Here is a 20,374-nt window from a genome sequence, read left to right on the forward strand (position 1 = left end):
TAATGGGAAGAGATGGGCTCTAGCCCGGGCTCTGTCACAGCTATATGATTCAATGATAATCCATTCATTCATTCATTCAGTATTTTTGGAGTACCCACTCTGTGTGAGACACTGTGTTCAGCACTGCAGCCACGTTGTGAGGAATAGATAAAGAACCTGTTCTCCAATCACACAACTTCTCCGAATCCCATTTCTTTATGTTTGCAGTGTGCGGGCTGCACTACAATGAGCTCTCAGCGACCCCTGCCCCTGCTTCTTGATTCTTTTCTGTGGGAGCAAAATGTGCCTGTAAGAACAGTAACAGGAAAAGTGGTACCAATATTATATGCCAGACATTATGCTAACTAATCACTTTTATATGTATTGCCTCATTTTGTTTTCTCAAGAATTTCCTAAAATAGGTATTATTAGGCTCATTTTCCAGATGAGAAAACTAAGAGTGGAGAGGTTGAGCTGCCTTTTGCTATAAGCAAGGAAGAGGCAGAGTCAGACTCAAACCCAGCTCAGCTGACTCGAAACCCAGCATTCTTCTCTCCTCTTCTGTTCATGTTTTAGAAAGCTCATTCATCTCCCCTGGACTTTGCTCTGGGAGTACTTATAAAAATTTTACTCAAGAATCTTATTCATCCCAAGAGTGATCCTGCACTTCAGCCAAGACCATCACTCCCACTGCTTTGCCTCCATTTGTGCTTACCTTCCACCTGGAATCCTTTTCTATATTGTCTGTGCCAAACTCTGCACCCTTTCAGACTTTATCTTACTCCTAAATTTAATTCATTCATCCCCTCATAGTTGTCCAACACAGTAGGAAATTCAAAAAAGAGTCCCTGAGCATATCTTTGAAGGACAGTAAGACACACACAGATTGCAGGAAGAGTTATAGCCTGAAATAAAGAGTAATGGGCTATTTATTAGTTAGTGTTTCCTTGCAAGGAGAGGTCTGTGGTAGGAGATGATTCAAAAACTGTCCAAGGGCTTCCTTACGCTACCTTTTCCCCAAAGATGCCTCTTTCTGTTTCTCTCTCTCTCTCTCTTTTTCTGATTATACAGTGTCACTGTAGAAAATCTGAAAACTGTCTACTCTTCAGAGATAATCGAGATAATCATTATTAGCATTTGGTGTATTTCCTTCTATGATGGTTAATTTTATGTCACCTTGGCTAGGCTATAGTGCCCAGTTGTTTGGTCAAACACCAGTCTAAATGTTGTTGCAAAGCTTTGTTGTGTTTTTATTTTCAAGATGTGATAAACATTTAAATCAGTAGACTTTTAGTAAAGTGGACTACCCTCTGTAATGTGTGTGAACTTCAGTAAGTTGAAGATCTTAAGAACAAAGACTGAGGTCTCCTGAAGAGGAGGCATTCTGCCGTAAGACTTGCAATGTAGAAATTCTGAGTTTCTAGCCTACCAGCCTGCTATACCAATTGCCGGCCTGACAATCACATGGGAAATTCCTTATAATACATCTTTCTGTCTGTCTCTTTCTCTCTCCATATCTATATATATCTATATCTATCTATCTATCTGTCTGTCTATCTATCTATCTATCTATCTATCTATCTATCTATCTGTATATATTTGTGTGTGCATGTATGTGTATATGCATATATACTTGAATGTAGGTATGTCCTATTGGTTCTGTTTCTCTGGAGAACCCTGACTGATATACTTTCTTTTTATTCATTTCCTCTTGATTAGCACTTTTCAAACTGTCATGTCTGTGTGTGAATCATCTGTGTGTGAATAACTTGTCTTACTCAAGTGCAGCCTCTAAGTCAGTGGTGGTGGGCTAAGATTCTGTATTTTGAACAAGCTCCCACGTAATACCTATGCTGCTGGTCTATGGACCACATTTTGTGTAGCAAGGCCTTATATGATCAACTTTTTCTTTTAAATTGTATCATGAGCTCAGTTACCCTCCTGAAACATTAACTTGTAACTGTATTGCACTCCATCATATGAATTGCCATAAATTAGATACATTCAGGCTTTAGAAACATAAAGGCTATTTATAAAAATTGTCCAAGTATAATCTCACCCAAAGGCCTGGCTTCTGTAGCACAATAGAAAAATAGTAGAAATGTAGAAAAATTGTCAAAATGTAATCTCACCCAAAGAACTGGTTTCTGTAGCAAATCAGGCCTGCATGCTCAGTCCCTGGTTTCAAGGGCTTCCCTTTGCTTTTTTTTTCTTTACTTTTTATTTCAATAGCTATGAAAATTCCCTTGGCTTTTGTCTGAGTGCTCATATTATTAGTAACTGCTGGGAAGGGGAACCTACTGAATAGACATGGTTTTCAGAAGTCATTCATACATTCTTCCATTTATTCATGTAATAATATTACTCAGTTATCTCATCAGTTGATGTTATAGGCACCATGCTGGGAACTGTGTACAGGGGATTCATTTAATAAGTAATCAATTATAAAATGAATATAATTGTAGTTACAATAATTACATGGTGATGTAAGTATATAACATGAAACTGGTCTAATTTAAGGGTCAGGGACACTTCCTATGGAAGTGACATTTCAGTTGAGCTCTGGTTGTCTGGGGATGTGCCACTCAGTTCCCTAACTTTTGGCTAGTCCTTTTTGAATAGGTGGAGGCTCTGATGACAGAATCTTGGAAGTCACCTTTAGTGAGAGGTGGCACACATGAAGTCTCCAAAGATCTCCCTAGAGGTTCATTGTAGCTGCTGCTCCTCATTCTCCCTGTCAGGCTCTTATGGAGATGACTCTCCAAGGGAGTTCCCCTTCTGTCTGCTCCTGGGCAGCATCTCAGTTTCCCTCTGCTGAATCTGAACACAATCTGATTTCCCATCCATCTCCATTTGTTACAGGAGATGCAGCCTAAATAACAAGTTATTGTAAGGTGATTTATCATAGGCAAATATTTTTATCTTTGAATCAGTCATTATTTCGACCACTCTCTGCCACTGCTCTTTCCATTAACATGGATAATGATAGTTGAAAAGAAATTGGTACTGCAAAGCTACAGTAATCAAAACAATATGGCACTGGCAGAAGGATAGACATAGAAGAATGGAACAGAATTGAGAGTTGAGAAATAAATCTATACATTTATGGCCAATTGATTTTTGAAAAGGGTGTGGAGACCATTCAGTGAGGAAAAGAATACTCTCTTCAACAATTGGTGCTGGGCCAATTGTATATCCACATAAAAAAAGTGAAGTTGGATCCCTACCTCATACTATATATGAAAATTAACACAAATGGCCGATACCCTAAATATAAAAACCAAAATAATTAAACTCTTTCGAAGGAAAAATAGGGGTTGAATCTTCACAACCTTGGATTTGGCAATACATTCTTAAATATGACACCAACAGCATGAACAACAAACAGAAATAGATCAACTGAACTTCATCAAGCTTAAAAGTGTTTATGTATCAAAGCACATTATTTTAAAAATGAGAAGACAACCTACAGAATGGAAGATAATTTCAAATCATACATCTAATAAGGACTTGGTATCCAGAATATATGAAGAACTCTTACAATTCAACAACAAAAAGACAACCCAACTAAAAAAAATAGGCAAATAACTTCAATAGACTTTCCCCAAAGAATATATACAAATGGGCAAGTACATGAAAAGATACTCATATCATTATTCATTAAGGGGATGCAAATGAGGTACCACTTCAAGCCCACAAGGAAATTTGTTTCGATGGGAAATAAGTGTTGGTGATGTGGAGAAATTGGAACCCTTATAGATTGCTGGTGGGTATGTAAAATGGTGCAGCCACTGTAGAAAACATTTTGGTGGTTCCTTAAAAAGTTAAGCATAGAATTAGCATATGACCCAGCAATTCTACTCCTAAATAGCCAAAAGAATTGAAACCTGATATTTAAACAAATAGATATACATAGTCAAAATATTTAAAAGATGGTGACAATCCAAATATTCATTAACAGATTAATGGATTTTCAAAATGTGGTTTTTCCACTGAGTAGGAATAAAAATTATTCATCATAAAAATTATTCATAAAAAGGATTGAGGTGTTCATACATGGTATAATGTAAATGAACCTCAAAAACATTACACTAAGTGAAAGAAGCCAGGAACAAAAGGCCATATATTATAAAATTCCATTTATATGAAATATTCAGAATAGGTAAATTTACAGAGACAAAACACAGATTAATGATGCCAGGGGCCAGGAGGAAAGAGTATAGGTAGCAATTGCTTCATGGATACAGGGTTTCCTTTTGGGTGATGAAAATGTTTTAGAACTACATATAGGTAGGTGCTGGTTGCACAACATATGAATAATTAAATAACTTATATAAGTGGTTGTTTTTTTAAATTAAAAAAAAATCTTTTTTTAAAGAGACAGGGTCTTGCTGTGTTGCCCAGGCTGGCTTTGAACTCCTGGCTGAGGCGATCCCGTTGTTTCAGACTCCCAAGTTGCTGAGACTACAGGCATGCACCACTGTGCCTGGTTTAAGTGACTTATTTTTTGTTATATAAATTTTACCTCAATAAAATATTAAAAAATAAAGTAATCAAGACTAGATTCTTTCCCTCTTGTGTCTGCCATATTTCATGGTTAATTTAAAAATTTTAAAACACAGTAACACATTTATGACATATCTTTGGTTATTACTACCTTGGGTTTCTATCATGCCAATGCATTCTCTCATTATTTTCTACTCTGTGCAATTCAGATTTCAGTCCAAGGCTTCAGGTACATTGCAAACAGCTGTACTGGAATTCTTCATCTTACCATTAATGACATGCCAACTCTGACGGACAACTGTGTAAAAGTAGGTAGTTGGAAAGTACGTTTTCTTTTCTGTCCTATAAGATGGATATATATTCTAATGGCTCGAATTACTGAAAATTATGAATGGACTTTTCACTTTAGTTATTTTTAAAATAGTAATACAGTCATTTAAAAGTTTTCACACACTCACATACCCTTGAAAACATTTGAATTCTTAAGTATCCTAAGGCACCTTATTTCACATTTAGGATTTTTTTTAGTGATGTTATAGCCTAAGCACAAACTTTGAGTTTAGTTCTCCATGTTAAGCTGCCAAATGTAGTAATTTTTTTCAGTAGTCAATTTCTCATGTTTTCTCATACTCTTAGTACATGATTTAGTTCTGATTTCTCCACATTACTCAAATGTAAGTGTAAACATGATTGAAAAATCGAATTTTCTTTGAAATTAGGAAAATTAATAGTTAACATGTCTGTTTCTAATATATTGAAGGAAAAAATGACTTTATTACCTTGCTAAACCTGTTCTGAACACTTGATTAATGTAATCATTTTTTCTTCTGAAGGCTTTAGTTGAAAAGTGCTCTCATATTACATCGATGGTTTTCACTGGTGCACCGCATATCTCTGATTGTACTTTCAAAGCTCTGTCTACTTGTAAACTCAGAAAGATCCGATTCGAAGGTCTGTTATTTTAAAAACGTGGTTCTGCATTATCATTTACTTTTACTCTTATGGCATTACAAATACAATACTTGTCTTTGCTTCTCTGTTTTGAAAACAGGAAATAAAAGGATTACTGATGCATCCTTCAAATTTATAGACAAGAATTATCCAAATCTCAGTCACATTTACATGGCTGACTGCAAGGGAATAACAGACAGCAGCCTCAGGTCCCTTTCACCTTTGAAGCAATTGACTGTGTTGAATTTGGCAAACTGTGTAAGGTAATGAATCATTCAGTCATACATTCAAGAAACATTGATTATCTAGTATGTGCCAGGTCCTCTCTAAGGAACTTATGGTTTGTGGTGTAAACATGAAAGTCAGGAGTCCAGGAGTTAATGTAGAGGTAAGCACAGAGTTCTGTGATTATAAAAAAGAGGGACTCCCAACCCAGGCTGATTTTATGGGGGGAAGGGAGAGCTCAGGATATGGGGAATTATGGACCCTTGTAAAATTAAGGAAACTCAAAGTAATACTTATGGGTTACCTTTCCTACTGAGGGTTCCCATAGCTAGTTTAGTTAACAGGACCTTTTCCCATATGGACTTTCTGACTTGCTTATGAAGAAACAGTCTCACTGAAGGTTTTCCTTTTGGGTACTGGTTAGATTTTTCCTCGGTGTAGAATTTCTGACAAATGGACAAAGGGTGAGTTCTTACTGAAATCCTTTCTTTGGCTGGGCCACTATTGGACTACTCTCCTGGTATTCTCAGGATCAAATTCTTTTTTTTTTTTTTTTTCTTTTAGATGGAGTCTCATTCTGTCACTCTGGTTGGAGGGCAGTGGCACGATCTCAGCTCATTGCAACCTCTGCCTCGTGTACTCTAGTGATTCTCCAGCCTCAGCCTCCTGAGTAGCTGGGATTACAGTGTGTGCCACCATAGCTGGCTAATTTTTGTATTTTTAGTAGAAACAGCGTTTCACCATGTTGGCCAGGCTGGTCTCGAATTCCTGACCTCAAGTGATCTGCCTGCCTCAGTCTCCCAGAGTGCTGGGATTGCAGGCATGAGCCACCACACCCAGCCAAGGATCAAGAGGTTTCTTGCTGAAACCCCTTCCCCAGTGGGTAGCTCAGCCACTTACCTATGTAGAATTCTTATAATCTTATAGGGCCACATAATAACAAAATAACATTTGATCCACAAAATAGTACTTGATCCACATTCAAGTTGGCTAATATTTGGGAAAGCACAAGTCAGCATAATAATCTTAAGCTACCCAGAATCTTTTATGTATTTATTTGTATTTTTTTGAGACAGGGTCTCACTTTGTTGCCCACGCTGAAGTACAGTTGCGCAGTCACTGTAACCTTGAACTCCTGGTCTCAAGCGATTCTCCTGCCTCAGCCTCCCAAGTAGCTAGAACTACAAGGCACACTCCATCATTTCCAGCTAATTTTTAAAGTTTTTGTAGAGACAGGTCTCACTATATTGTCCAGGCAGGTCTCAAACACCTGGCTTCAAGTGATCCTTCCACCTTGGCCTCCCAAAATGCTGGAATTATAGGCATGAGCCACTGCACTGGCCCACTACACAGAATCTCAACCTATGTTGCCTATTATTAAAATGTGGAGGCAGCATGGGTCAGTCCGGGCTGGAGAAGATATAAAGGTTTGGAATGGGAAAAACCTGGATTAGGAAATGAGGGCTCCAGCCAAGGGCCAGTGAAGAATTAAAGCCTCCTGTAAAGAGCCATTTGAGTGAGCCTACAGCCGTGTGAGTGTGCCTGGAGGCAGACCCTACAGTACCAGTCAAACCTTCAGATGACTTAAGCTCCAACTCATGAGAGACCCTGAGCTAGAACCACCCTAGTTCACTTCCAGATCCCTAAGATCCAGAAACTGGGAGATAATAAATGTTTGCCATTTAAGCCACAAAGTTTGGATCAATTTGTTACATAGTAATAACTGTGACACACACACACACACACACACACACGCATGCATACTACATACACAAGTGTGTGTATCAACTAATTCTATCTGTGTGAATATGTGAAATAAAACTGAATTACATTCTTATATTTCACTCAGCCTTCTGCAGATTAATCTGGTTTTTTCCTTTTTTTTTTTTTTTTTTTTGAGTCTCATTCTGTCACCCAGGCTGGAGTGCAGTGGTGCCATCTTGGCTCACTGCAGCCTCCACTTACTGGGTTCAAGAGATTGTCCTGCCTCAGCCTCCCAAGTAGACAGGTGTCCACCAGTATGCCGGCTAAGTTTTGTATTTTTGTAGAGACAGTTTCACCATGTTGGCCAGGCTGGTCTTGAACTCCTGACCTTAGGTGACCTGCCTGCCTTGGCCACCCAAAGTGCTGGGATTACAGGCGTGAGCCACTGCACCTTGCCTAATTAATCTTAAATGGAAGTTTTTTGCCTCCGGAAGTAGAGGTGACAAGACATTTCAAAGGGCTGTGGCAAAAATAGTTCAGATGCTTGATGAAATATGTTTTCAATATATTACTGAGCTCACAAAGAGTAAGAGGAATATCCAACAGCCCTCAATCACCCGATTCTTTGCTATTCTCTCAATGAACGAATTCACTGAGATGAATAGTGAGTAGCCAGCAAACATAAAAGGTTGAGCAGCCCTGAGCACAAATTTCATGACAATGTTGCCTTTGAGAGAAACAGCTCTGAGCAAGACTCAGAGTAGGAAGGTAGAACCTGAGACTTCTGCAGGGTTTGTACCTCTTTCAGGGGAACAGAGTGGTCTCAGGAGGTCGTCCCCGAGCTCCTGGAAGACGTTAGCACAAAGCTTCTCAGGCTAGAGAATAAAAGAGGTGCTCAAAGTGAAAGATTGCCGTAATGCACAAAGATATGAGTCACTGTGAGAAAGAGTCACAGAAACAGCAAAATGCATTTGACCTTCAGGTAATTCAGACACAGGAATTGTCAGACATAGAATGTTAAGTAACCATGTATGAAATGTTTGAAGAAATAAAATCAGAATCAGAAATATGAGCAGACAACCAAACATGATAAAACAATTAGATTTATCTGGGGAAAAAAACCTAACTTTTAGAAACAAATGATGTAATATAGTTATTTAAATAAACAATGGATTGCTGATCAGCAGATTAGAACTCAGGGAATTACAGAGCTGGAAGATCATTTTGAAGAAATGACTACAGACGGAGGATGAAAAAGTTTAATATAGGGTAAAAAGATAAAGCTTAGTATCAGAGTTTTAAGATTTTTAAATTTATATGTAAGAGTTAGACCTAGCCGGGTGCGGTGGCTCAAGCCTGTAATCCCAGCACTATGGGAGGCCGAGGCAGGTGGATCACGAGGTCAAGAGACTGAGACCATCCTGGTCAACATGGTGAAACCCCGTCTCTACTCAAAATACAAAAAATTAGCTGGGCATGGTGGCACGTGCCTGTAATCCCAGCTACTCAGGAGGCTGAGGCAGGAGAATTGCCTGAACCCAGGAGGCGGAGATTGCGGTGAGCCGAGATCGCGCCATTGCACTCCAGCCTGGGTAACAAGAGCGAAACTCCGTCTCAAAAAAAAAAAAAAAAAAAAAGAGTTAGACCTAAAATGGTAAGTTGGAGCATTAAAGAATATACACTTTTCTCAAACACACATCAATCCTTTAAAAAATCAACCATGGACAGTTTAAAAGCAAGTTCCAACAACCTTCAAACTATTTGTATCAACAAATTGTATTCTCTCACTACAAAGCAATTAAGAATCAGCAACAAAAAGATAAATTAAAAATACGTATTTGAAAGGATTTAAAAGTAAAAATCTTCAGGTATCAGAATCACCTGAGGAGTTGAATAAAACTATCGATGCTTAAGCCCCATATCAGAGCTATTGAGTCTGAATCTTTAGGGATAGAACCCTAGCTTGTACATTAAAAAAAAAAAATGGCATCGATACATTTGATACACACCCAGGTTTGGCCCTTCCTAACTTCATTAACCAATTAATTTGGATCATTATCTCAATAATCTTTTCCATTGACTTTTAATCCTTTCTTGACTATAATATGAATTTCTGCATGCGCATGCAGGCACGCACACACACACGCTCTTAATTGCTTTCCCAGGTGCTGGCACACTCCCCCTTTTATAGGTGGAAGATGGGCTGATGGGCACAGCAGGCATCCACCTACTGTGGCTCTTTCAGCTGAAACAGGATATCATCTTTTGCCTTTACTGCTCAGTTCTTTGCAAATCTGAACCAACGAAGGGTGTAAAGGATGTCAGCAATCAGCATGTTCTGCTCCCAGTGTTCTTCCCATCTGTATGCCCACCTGTAGAGCTGTTGTGAAAACTGACTCTTAGGAATGCATTGGTGCAAACTCCTGTCCTGCTTTATTTTCTGAAATGCTTCTTAGAAGGCTCTGGTGGTTCTCAAGTGGAATTAGAAATGAAGATCCCAACAAAAGACAGGGAACTGATGGTCAAATGGACATCCAGCCATTTATAAAGCAGGATTGACATGGTAGGGGTATGGCACTGACACACAGAGGAAGTTTCTGATTAGGCTAGTGTGGGAAGGCTGAGGTCAAGGTAATCCAGCATCAGGTTTTCTCTGATTCAGAAGGAAAGAAGCCAAAGGCCTCATGTTTAGTTTCCTCTCCAGCAGATTCGCCTTGTAGCTAGTGAAAATTCCTCCAAAATTCTGGCAGTAGTTTGACTCGTAGTCTTGGTTCTCATTCTCCTAAGTTTTGGTCTTTTTCTTTTGCAGGCAATGGTATCAGGGATTAGTTAACTTGATCACATTTTAACCCAAGAGAAAAAGACCTTGAGGGCCATCTGTCTGATTAAAAATTATGAACAAAGGAACATAAATAACATTTTAATTAATACTTCTCCCATTCCTCTCATTTATACTTTTTTATTACGTTAAAATCTACATAATAAAATTGGGTTTCAAAATGTTGACAAAATACGAGTATATAGATATCACCTTGCTATTTTGGAAATATATTGGATATGGTAGCTATTACTTTAATATTATTATATATGTTTATATATAGAATCGCATATAAAGTTTTTCTCACTCTTTCCTACAGAATTGGTGATGTGGGACTAAGGCAATTTCTTGATGGTCCTGCAAGCATAAGGATAAGAGAGCTAAATTTAAGCAACTGTGTGCAGCTAAGCGATGTCTCTGTTATGAAACTATCTGAACGGTATGATAAAACAGTCTTTTACATTGTATCATTAGTAATTGTATAATTGTATATTTGATAATAGGAGAGATGAGACACCTAAAAGCAGAGATTTCATGATATTTGGGGGAACATCAGAGATGCCCAAAAACTGATTATTCAGTGAAATTATATAAAAGACATCAAAGTCCTAGATTGAACCAATTTTTATATTATATTATTATATTTAAATTACATCTGAGATGGAATCTTTCATGAAATAATGACTATCTAGATATGGGTGGCTTCTGTACTTTTTCAAGATTATCTCTGAGTAAACCTTTAGCATTTCCCAAGGGGTGTTCTGGCTGGTTAGTTTATTCTTGACTCCCCTCTTGTCAAAGGTCTTGTACGATTCCTGTAGCAGACTTGTAAGGGATAAGTAGGGAACTTAACTTGCACTTTTAGTGGTCATTCATTGTGGTACTTACATGATAGTTTTTGTTATGTATGTGATATATTTTTTCCTTATTAGAAATTGTAATATGAAACTACAGAAAGTCATATAATAATCTACTGCCCTTTCATCCAACTTCATAATGCCAAATTACTTTCTACTTTGAGTCTTAAAATTTTTGTTGAGTAAAAGAAAATCCTTGCTTCAATACCATTTGTTTTTCCGAGATAGTTTTTGTATGAAGAAATTACTGACAATATGATTGACAGCTAAAATTAATTCATGCTGCTTTCTTTCAGCTGCCCTAATTTAAACTACTTGAGTTTACGAAATTGTGAACATTTGACTGCCCAAGGAATTGCATATATTGTAAACATCTTTTCGTTAGTATCAATAGATCTCTCTGGAACAGATATCTCTAATGAGGTAAAAAAAAAATTCAAAGCAGTACAATGACTTTTATTGTTTCTGTAATACAATTATTTGCTATTTTGTAAACAATGGCGAGAACAATGATATGTTTTATTTCTTATTCTATTATAAAAATTAAATTTAGAGTTATTGTTTCTAGAAGGTGATAGAAAAGTTTCTTTGTGAATCAGTAGTCATGTTTCTCTGTTTAGAAATTAACAAAATACAGTATTTTGAGGAAAGTCATGACAGATAAGAGTATGTCAGGATAATTTGAAATTTGTTTCATTATAGAAGTTTGGTCAATGTGGAAATAATATGTTAGATATCTTAACTATATTTTTCTTATGGACATTTTATAAGACTACCTGAATGCTTTGAGATCTAAGTCTTTAATTCAAGAATGAAGTCTAGAAATGCCCTCAACAAATCTACAAAAGGATATATTTTAAAGAACTCATTTCCTTAAATAAGTTCCTTAAACAAGGAAGGAACAAGGAAGAGACATAAAGGAAGCTGCTGATTCTATTCATCAGGGTTGAAACTCAGGCCACATCTATCTTACCCCTCTGGGACTGCCCCATTTACTAATCAAAAGGAGGATAACCCTGAGAGATTTGCCATGCTTCTGAAAGAATTAAATGGGCAATAGTTATATAAGGAATATATGGACTTCTCTTGAAAATCATGCATTGGGAGGAATCTAGGAAGACCATATGGGAAGTAAGGATCCCTCCATTTTCTTGCTAAATCCGTATTCATCCCTGAAGACTTAGATCAAATATCACCTGTCTGTGAGGGCCTTCTCTGAGAGGCCCTACCTTGTGGGCAAGCACTGGAATTTCTCTGTGTGCATCTCCAGCCCCAGTGCATCCTTTAACATGAACTGTTTCTCTCCATTTCTCACTGCATTACAGACATCTGTGTTATGTGTTCATCCTTCTCAACATTCAGTGGGCTCTTTTAAATGAAGAACTAGATCTGTCGTTGTTCTAGGTTCTTTTCTTTTTTTATTTATGAATGAACCTGGTTTCAGCCTCCGTTCTGCTAGATGATCTCTTCCCTTCCATATCACTCACATGTGATACGAGAGTGTGAGCAGGGAGCACTAACATGGAGTCATCTCATTATGGTGGGGTCAGTGTCTGGTCTTCTCAATGCTGTCTTCTCTCTACCTGGAATTCACTGAGATGTGTGAGGGCCCATTTGGTAATTATTTTCCTGTCCAGGTGGATCCTTCATGCCTCTTTCTTGTTCAGACTCCAAAGCCCCTTCAAGTCTTCAGGCTTCCCTGTCATGCCTGTTTTGCTCTGGATTCCTCTGGCTCTTTCTGGGTCATGGAGATCCTGTGAGGCTGTCTTAGGTCCACAGTCCTAGTCACCTGCTGCAGAAATTTTCATGCTCCCGCATCATCGATGTGTTTGCCCCCAAACCCATGACTCACCCTCCCCTTGCTCTGCTAGAGAGTGACTCATACCAGTCAGCTAGATTCCAGGTTAGGGTTGGTGCTTGTGAGACATTTGCGAATGATTAAAGGGCCCGTAGAAAGGACAGTCCAGTGTTTTCCTCTACCTTTCTTTGCATCATCATCATCATCAGCTGCATTTCCTTAGTGGTCTACTCCCCTGTGAACCACAGGCCTGCTGTGGTTCCAGCTTCCCTGAATGACCTTGGCTCCTGGGCTTCAATAACATCGTATCTTCCCATTGTCCTTCCAGTATAGGGACAATAGTGGCTTCCTACTGCTGCTGGTCTCTAGATTTTGTCACTGTCCCATTTGGCTTCTCAATTTCTCTACCTCCCATGTAGCCACTCCCCTATTAAAATTAAATATCCTCAGTTTTGAATGCTCAGGGTTGTTTCTGCTTTTCCCATTGACTCTTAACTGATACAATGATGGACACAGGAACATTCCATCTTATTGCTTTTATCAACCCTATTGGGAAAGGTGGAATCGGTTCCCATCCACTTAGGTCCCTAAGCCTACCTGTGGGTTCCAACTTTCTCTCTAGCTGGATAGAGACTGAGAAGGTCTATAACAGACCCCCATATGGTGAATTTCTCAAGGTTTGCTTCCCTCTGGCTCTTCCCTCCCCTCCCCTCCTCTTTTCCCCTGCCCTCTCCTTTCCTCCTCTCCCTCTTGTCTTCTTCCCCTCCACCTCATCTCTGCCCTCTTCTCATATTTGCTCCTCTCCTTTTGACATAGATTCTTTTCCTTATCTGGGGGTGGAAAAAATGTTCCAACCGATTACATGGTTTTGAAAAATGTTATCCCCCAAGTCTTTCAGGGCTTGGGCTTTTGAAGTTTAAAGGCCCAGGATTTTCCTCCTGTGTTCTTTTGTGAGAACCTTTCCCTGACACATAGGAAGAGAATGGCCAGCTGTTGTCTGAAGGGTCACAGAGTGACAAGAACTAGAGAATCATAGGACATTATAAAACACATCAAAATATAATTCCCCACAGCACTTACCACAAGCCTGAAGTGCCTGGGGAATATTTGCTGACTGAATGGAGTAAAGGTTAAAATGGTTCATTTAGTTTTTAGCATTTGGGGAAAGCTCAGGTTTTATTTTTGAAGACTATATATTAAAATTTTATCCATAGAGACCAAGTTAAAAACATAGGAATATAGGCCAGGCATGATGGCTTACGCCTGTAATCCCAGTACTTTGGGAAGCTGAGTCAGACAGGTCACTTGAACCCAAGAATTTGAGACCAGCCTGGGTAACATCATGAAACCTCATTCTCTACAAAACATACAAAAATTAGCTGGGTGTAGTTATGTGTACCTATAGTCCCAGCTACTCAGGAGGCTGAGAGGTGGGAGTATAGCTTGAGCCCAGGAGGTCAAGGCTGCAGTGAGCCATGATTTTACTGCTGCACTCTGGCCTGGGAAACCTGGGCAACACAGCAAGATCCTGTCTCAAGAAAATAAAAAACAACTTAGGAGTATAGCCTCAAGTTCTAGTCTCCATTTTTATTTTCTTCTGAGGCATATATGTAATTTAAGAGAATTGTAAATGGACACATATTGGGAAGTATGCTAATTGTTTTCTGCTAAAAGATTGAAAAGTAAGTCTTCTGTTGTTTTCTTCCTCCAAGTCAGTTAAACTCTGATCTAAAAGGCAAATGATTGACAATTACAGTGCTACAACAGCTGTGGAAGCTAACCTCAAACAGTCATATTTTAATATGAGTCAGCCCGGATGTCAGCTTGGGCAGCTAAACACCAGCCTGGATTATAGGTGTGAGGAAGTGAAAATTGGACTACAGATGTAACATTCAGGATTTAAACTCTGGGATGTTACAGATGCCCACCAAAGATCGGTAGTGACCAGTTATGCCGTTTTGGGGAAAATTCCTCATGTTTTCTAATAATTAATGTTCATTCTAAATTCTTAATGGTGAATTTTCGGTAAGAATCACACTACTCATTTAGTTAACAAGTATTTATTCTGACTACATTGTGCTCAGTGCTGGGAATATTGGAATGAACAAAACAGACATGATTCCTCCTCCTAGTACTTACGTTCTAGTGGGAAGACAGGAATGGGGCAAGTGGTTATAAAGTATGATGAGTGTGGGAAACAGAGAGGGGAAACCTAACCTGGCTCTAAAATTCATTTCCCAGCGAAGAAAGGGTGTTCTGTGAGCCAAGGAAACAGCCTGCACAAAGGCATAGAGGTTTAAAAGTGCGCGATATCAGGAAACCGACACATTTGCGTATGGCTTGTTGACGAGAGTATGGTGAGATGATGTTTGAGAGATAGGCAGGGGTCAGGTCATTGAGGGCCCAGGGCCACATTAAGGAATTTGATCTCTGCTCTTCGGGCAATGGAACGACATTCAGTGTTGTCAGAACAGTAACATGGTCAGATTTATATTCTGAAAAGGTCACTCTGTCTGCTAGACAGACATGGGAATCATAGATACATAGTGACTAATGATAAAGCAGTCATCCAGGTGAGAAGTTATGAACGTCTACATTAGGGAGATGGCAGTAAGCATGTAGCAAAGTCAGCACATTTGGGAGACACTGAGGTAGAAGAAACAGCAGGAGATAGAGCTCGACTGAATGTAGGTTAAGGAAGAGAGGAAGCAAATCAAGGATGGCACCAGATTTCTGGCTTAAGCATCTGGATAAAGGATGGTGTGCCTTCCTAAGCTGTGTCCCTTACACAGTCAGGGAGCAGCTTTGCTGCAGGTTGGGAAAATGAACATGTTTAATTTGAGTCACCTGCACGACAGCTTTATAGAGATGTAGATCAGGACACTAATTGAAATTCACACCTCAGAGATAGAAGAGCTCTTTGGGGTTAGAGAGACTAAAGGGACATTGTGTTCTGAAAATCTTGAAAACTCATGAAGAGGTTGATCAACAAAGACCAAAATGCAGACATTTAGAAATCCAGAAAGGTGTTTATTGGAGAGAGCTAACTTAAATGGGGGAAGCAAAAAGGAGAACACAGTTATATCAAGATTTGTGTTTCTTATAATAATCTTACTCTCATTTATTCCTTTTGTGGAAAATAGTGAATAATTTATTGTATCATCCACGAATAAAAGTTGTTTAGGAAATTACCTACCAAGTACATATTAAGGAAAGAGGAAAGATGTCAATTAGCCTCTTCTAATATAGCAGGATAGGGTTTCTAAGTGAGAGAAATAGTTTACTAATGTAATAATATCTTAAGATATCTTCAGAAATCTTTACTCTCCTACAGCTTTTCAAAATGTTCATTTAAATGGGCCATTATTCATTCCCTTCCTACTCCAGAGGATTATTTGAATATGAGTTTATATCTCCATGTATGTGGGCAAATGTTTCCTGCTTGTTAATCAGATTATCATTTTACTAAAGAGTACAGGATCCATGGTGAGGGCAGTTCAGTCTGTTACTTAAGTTGCCTTAGTCACCGCCATATTTGTTGTTTAAAGGAAAAGTGAGTCAGAGCAGTGTCCCAGACAGTGTGCTTAGACAGTGGTTTAAGAAGACTCTTTCATTTGCTTGATTTTCAAAATTTTTTACTCTAAGTACAGAATCTTGAGTGCCTGTTATGTAGGCAACCTCCTGGAGTCCTCTCACTGGAATATAAGATCCATGAGGACTGAAACTTTGTTTTGTTCACTGCTGTTTTCCCAGAACTCTGGGAAGTGGTAGGCACTTGATCAATACTCATTGAATGAAGGGAAAAAAATGCAAGGCTCTAGGATTACCAAATGTGATTAAGACCTATTTCCTGCAGCCCAGTTTGGAAGGGCAGGTGTGGGTAATTTAAATGTGTTGGAGCAGGCATAGTGATAGAGGTGAGCAGGAGAAAGGATCCCTTAATTCAGCCTGTGTTGACACAGGAGCATGTGAATGTATCCTTGTTCAAGGGACTTGATGTAGCTTATTCCTGCTAGAATACACTATAAAAAAGAGATGTCATGGTGGGAATTTCATGCTATGCCAAGGAGATTGGACTTGAACCAGTGGATGATGTGTAGGGAAGTCACAGTCATAGTCAGCCTTCCATTTTAGGTAGATTATATTGGATGTTCTCTGGGTGATAGACTGAAGAGGAGAAGAACTGGGGGCAGGGAGGCAAGTAGGACTTATTTTAGAAGTTAAAGGAAGAGATGAAGACTTCTTGAGCTAGGTCGGAGGCTAGAACAAGGTTGGAAAGGACATACTAAAGAATGTTTAGTAGCTAAAACCGAAAGAACTTGTTGATTGATTATTGTGGAAAATGAGGACCTGGGTGGAGGGATGGGAGGATGCGAATTGACTTAAAAATTCTGGCTTTAGAATAAAAAATTTAAAAATTGGCCAGGCACGGTGGCTTACACCTGTAATCCTAGCATTTTGGTAGGCCGAGGTGGGCAGATCAGTTGAGCTTAGGAGTTCAAGACCAGCTTGGCTAACATGATGAAAGCCCATCTCTACAAAAATACAGAAAAAAAATTTAGCCAGGTGCGGTGGCATGTGCTTGTAGTCCCAGCTACCTTGGGGGCTGAGGCGAGTGAATCACATGAGCCCAGGAGATCAAGGCTGCAGGGAGCTGAGATTGTACCACTGTACTCCAGCCTGGGTGACAAAGTGAGACCCTGTCTTAAAAAAAAAAAAAAAAAAAAAATTTAATTTTTAAAAATGTGACTTTGGGCATCCAGAGGCCCTACCTCTAAAAAGATAAGTGATATAAGAAAAGTAACAGGTTTTGAGGGAAAGGTGATTTTAGTTTTATCAGACTGATTTAGAATCTGTGGGATATTCAGGCCAAATGATTGGGAGAGAGATGGTTACTGGACCTGCAGATGGGGGAGTCATTCTCATGAAGGTGTAAATGTGGCCAAGATCCTCAGGGAGAGTATAGGGGCATGAGGAGAAATGTACTCCCGGGAAGAACCTAGCAGAACACCAGTGTTTAAGGAGTGGAAAGATGAATCCATGTAGGAGACTAAAGAAAAGAAGGTCAAAAAGATTGTAAGAGAACCAGGTGATGCAGTCAAGTGTGGAGTGTAATGGGAATAACAGCAGTGTCTAATAAAACCAAGAAATTAAATCAGGGAAAGATGAAAATTAAAGAAAAAAATTTTTTAGACACAGGGCCTCATTCTATCCCCCAGGCTAGAATGCAGTGCACCATCAAAGCTTACTGCAGCCTCGACCTCCTGGGCTTAAGCGATACTACTGCTTCAGCCTTCTGAATAGCCAGGACTTTAGGCAAGTGCCACCACACCTAGCTATGACCAAAATTTGAAAGAACATTTACCATTAATTAAACCCCTGTCTACCACTCCAGGTCTACCTCATGCCCCTGCTCTGCTCATTTTCTTTCCCCCAGCACCACTGCTTTCATTTAGCTCCTCAAACAAGCCAAATAAATCCCTACCTCAGGACCTATCTATATGTTACACCTCCTGCCTGGGTCAGCGACTCCTTCCATTCTTCATATGCCTGGATAGGCAGATGCTGAACAAGTAATCACTGATGATAATGACAACAAAGCATCTTGACTTAATAGTGCCAGTTTTTATATTTACAGCATTATCTTTTCTATTATAAATATTGGTCATGTTATCCATAATTATCAGAAAATCATACTTCTTAATCTAGATCATTTCAAGGCGGTAGCAATGGGTTGGTATTATGGATTCATTCTTTCTTGAAGAAAACGTAAATCATGATGATGATGTTAATGCCTCTAGATTTTAAAATAATAAGTGTCAGTCAGGTGTGGTGGCTCCTGCCTGTAATCCCAGCATTTTGGGAGTCCAAGGCGGGTGGATCACAATGTCAGGAGATCAAGACTATCCTGACCAACACAGTGAAACCCCAACTCTACTAAAAATACAAAAATTAGCCGGGTGTGGCAGCACACACCTGTAGTCCCAGCTACTCAGGAGGCTGAGGCAGGAGAATTGCTTGAACCCAGGAGGCAGAGATTGAGCTGAGATTGTACCACTGCACTCCAGCCTGGGTGACAGAGCGAGACTTTATCTCAAAAAAAGTGTTATTTAGTTTCTAATGTACTGTGTGTTGTCTCTGCTGTATTACAGCATAGTTTCCTAGAGGAGTGTTATCTATTACCATTATCACAGTAATAATGGAGCTTAAATTACTTATAGCATACCGATTATTTTCAAATTGAATTGCAAAAAAAAAAAATTGTAATTGAACATTGGCATGCCAGTTCCGTGTTAATTTTAATTGTATGTGTTATAAGCTTATCTAGTTTCAGCTATTTCTAGCCAAAAAATCTATTACTAAATACTATACTAGAATAGAAAGAAGCCAATGTGAGAAATTTAATAGTCATTGGTAGAGTCTAAGCATCTCTTATAACTGCCTATCTGCCTCCTCTCCATCCCCACTGCCTCTGACTTAGTTCAAGCACTGTTTCTCATACTTACTTTGCTGCAGTATTAGCTTCCGGCATGCAAATCTGAGTCTGTCTATAAAAACAGACATACAGACTAGTGGAACAGAATAGAGAAACCAGAAATAAGTCCACACATTTATAGCAAGCTGATTTTTGAATAAAGCACTAAGAACACACACTGGGGAAAGAACATTCCTTTCAATAAATGTTGCTGGAAAACCTGGATAGCTACATGCAGAAGAATGGAACTAGATTCCTGTCATCATATACAAAAATCAACTCAAAATGGATTAAGGAATTAAATATAAGAGCCAAAAATATGAAACTATTAGAATGAAGAATAGAGGAAATGCTTCAGGACATTGATTTGGGCAAAGATGATTTTGGATGGTACCTCAAAAGCACAGGCAACAAAAGGAAAAAAAAAAAAAATAGATGGGCCAGGCGCAGTGGCTCACACCTGTGTTCCCAGCATTTTGGGAAGCCAAGGCAGGTGGATCACCTGAGGTCAGGAGTTCAATACCAGCCTGGCCAACATGGTGAAACTCCATGTCTACTAAAAATACAAAAATTAGCCAGGCGTGGTGGCACATGGCTGTAGTCTCAGCTACTTGGGAGGCTGAGGCAGGAGAATGGCTTGAACCTGGTGGGGAGGGGAGGTCAGAGGTTGCCATGAGCCAATATCATGGCACCAGCCTGAGTGACAAAGTGAGAAAGAAAAGAAAAGGAAGGAAGGAAGGAGAAAGAAAAGAAAAATAGGTGAATGGTATTACATCAACCTAAAAGGCTTCTGTACAGCAAAGGAAACAATCAGCAGAGTGAACACACTACCTATGGAATGGGAGAAAATATTTACAAACTATGCTCATCTGACAAGGGTTTCAATATCCAAAATGTACAAGGAACTCAAACAACTCAGTAGTGAAAAACCAAATAATCCGATTTAAAAATGGGCAAAAGACCTGAACAGACATTTCTCAAAAGAAGACCTACGTGTTAGAGCCAGCAGGTATGTGAAGAGATACTCAGCATCATTAACACCAGGGAACTGCAGATCAAAA

At 39.1% G+C, this 20,374-nt stretch overlaps 1 protein-coding gene across 3 annotated transcripts in view; it reads left to right on the forward strand.

The window, feature by feature from the left end:
- Nucleotides 1–20,374, forward strand: part of FBXL13 (F-box and leucine rich repeat protein 13) — a 230,032-nt gene that overhangs the window by 145,962 nt on the left and 63,696 nt on the right. For all 3 annotated transcript variants that reach the window (XM_074379286.1, XM_074379284.1, XM_074379285.1), the window contains 5 exons: nucleotides 4,695–4,793; nucleotides 5,319–5,436; nucleotides 5,537–5,699; nucleotides 10,503–10,622; nucleotides 11,337–11,463. In XM_074379286.1, coding sequence (XP_074235387.1) covers nucleotides 4,695–4,793; nucleotides 5,319–5,436; nucleotides 5,537–5,699; nucleotides 10,503–10,622; nucleotides 11,337–11,463 — 627 coding nt within the window. The remainder of the gene's footprint in view (nucleotides 1–4,694; nucleotides 4,794–5,318; nucleotides 5,437–5,536; nucleotides 5,700–10,502; nucleotides 10,623–11,336; nucleotides 11,464–20,374) is intronic.

This window comes from Saimiri boliviensis, chromosome 10 (genome assembly GCF_048565385.1).
Source record: "Saimiri boliviensis isolate mSaiBol1 chromosome 10, mSaiBol1.pri, whole genome shotgun sequence".
NCBI classification, from domain to species: domain Eukaryota; kingdom Metazoa; phylum Chordata; class Mammalia; order Primates; family Cebidae; genus Saimiri; species Saimiri boliviensis.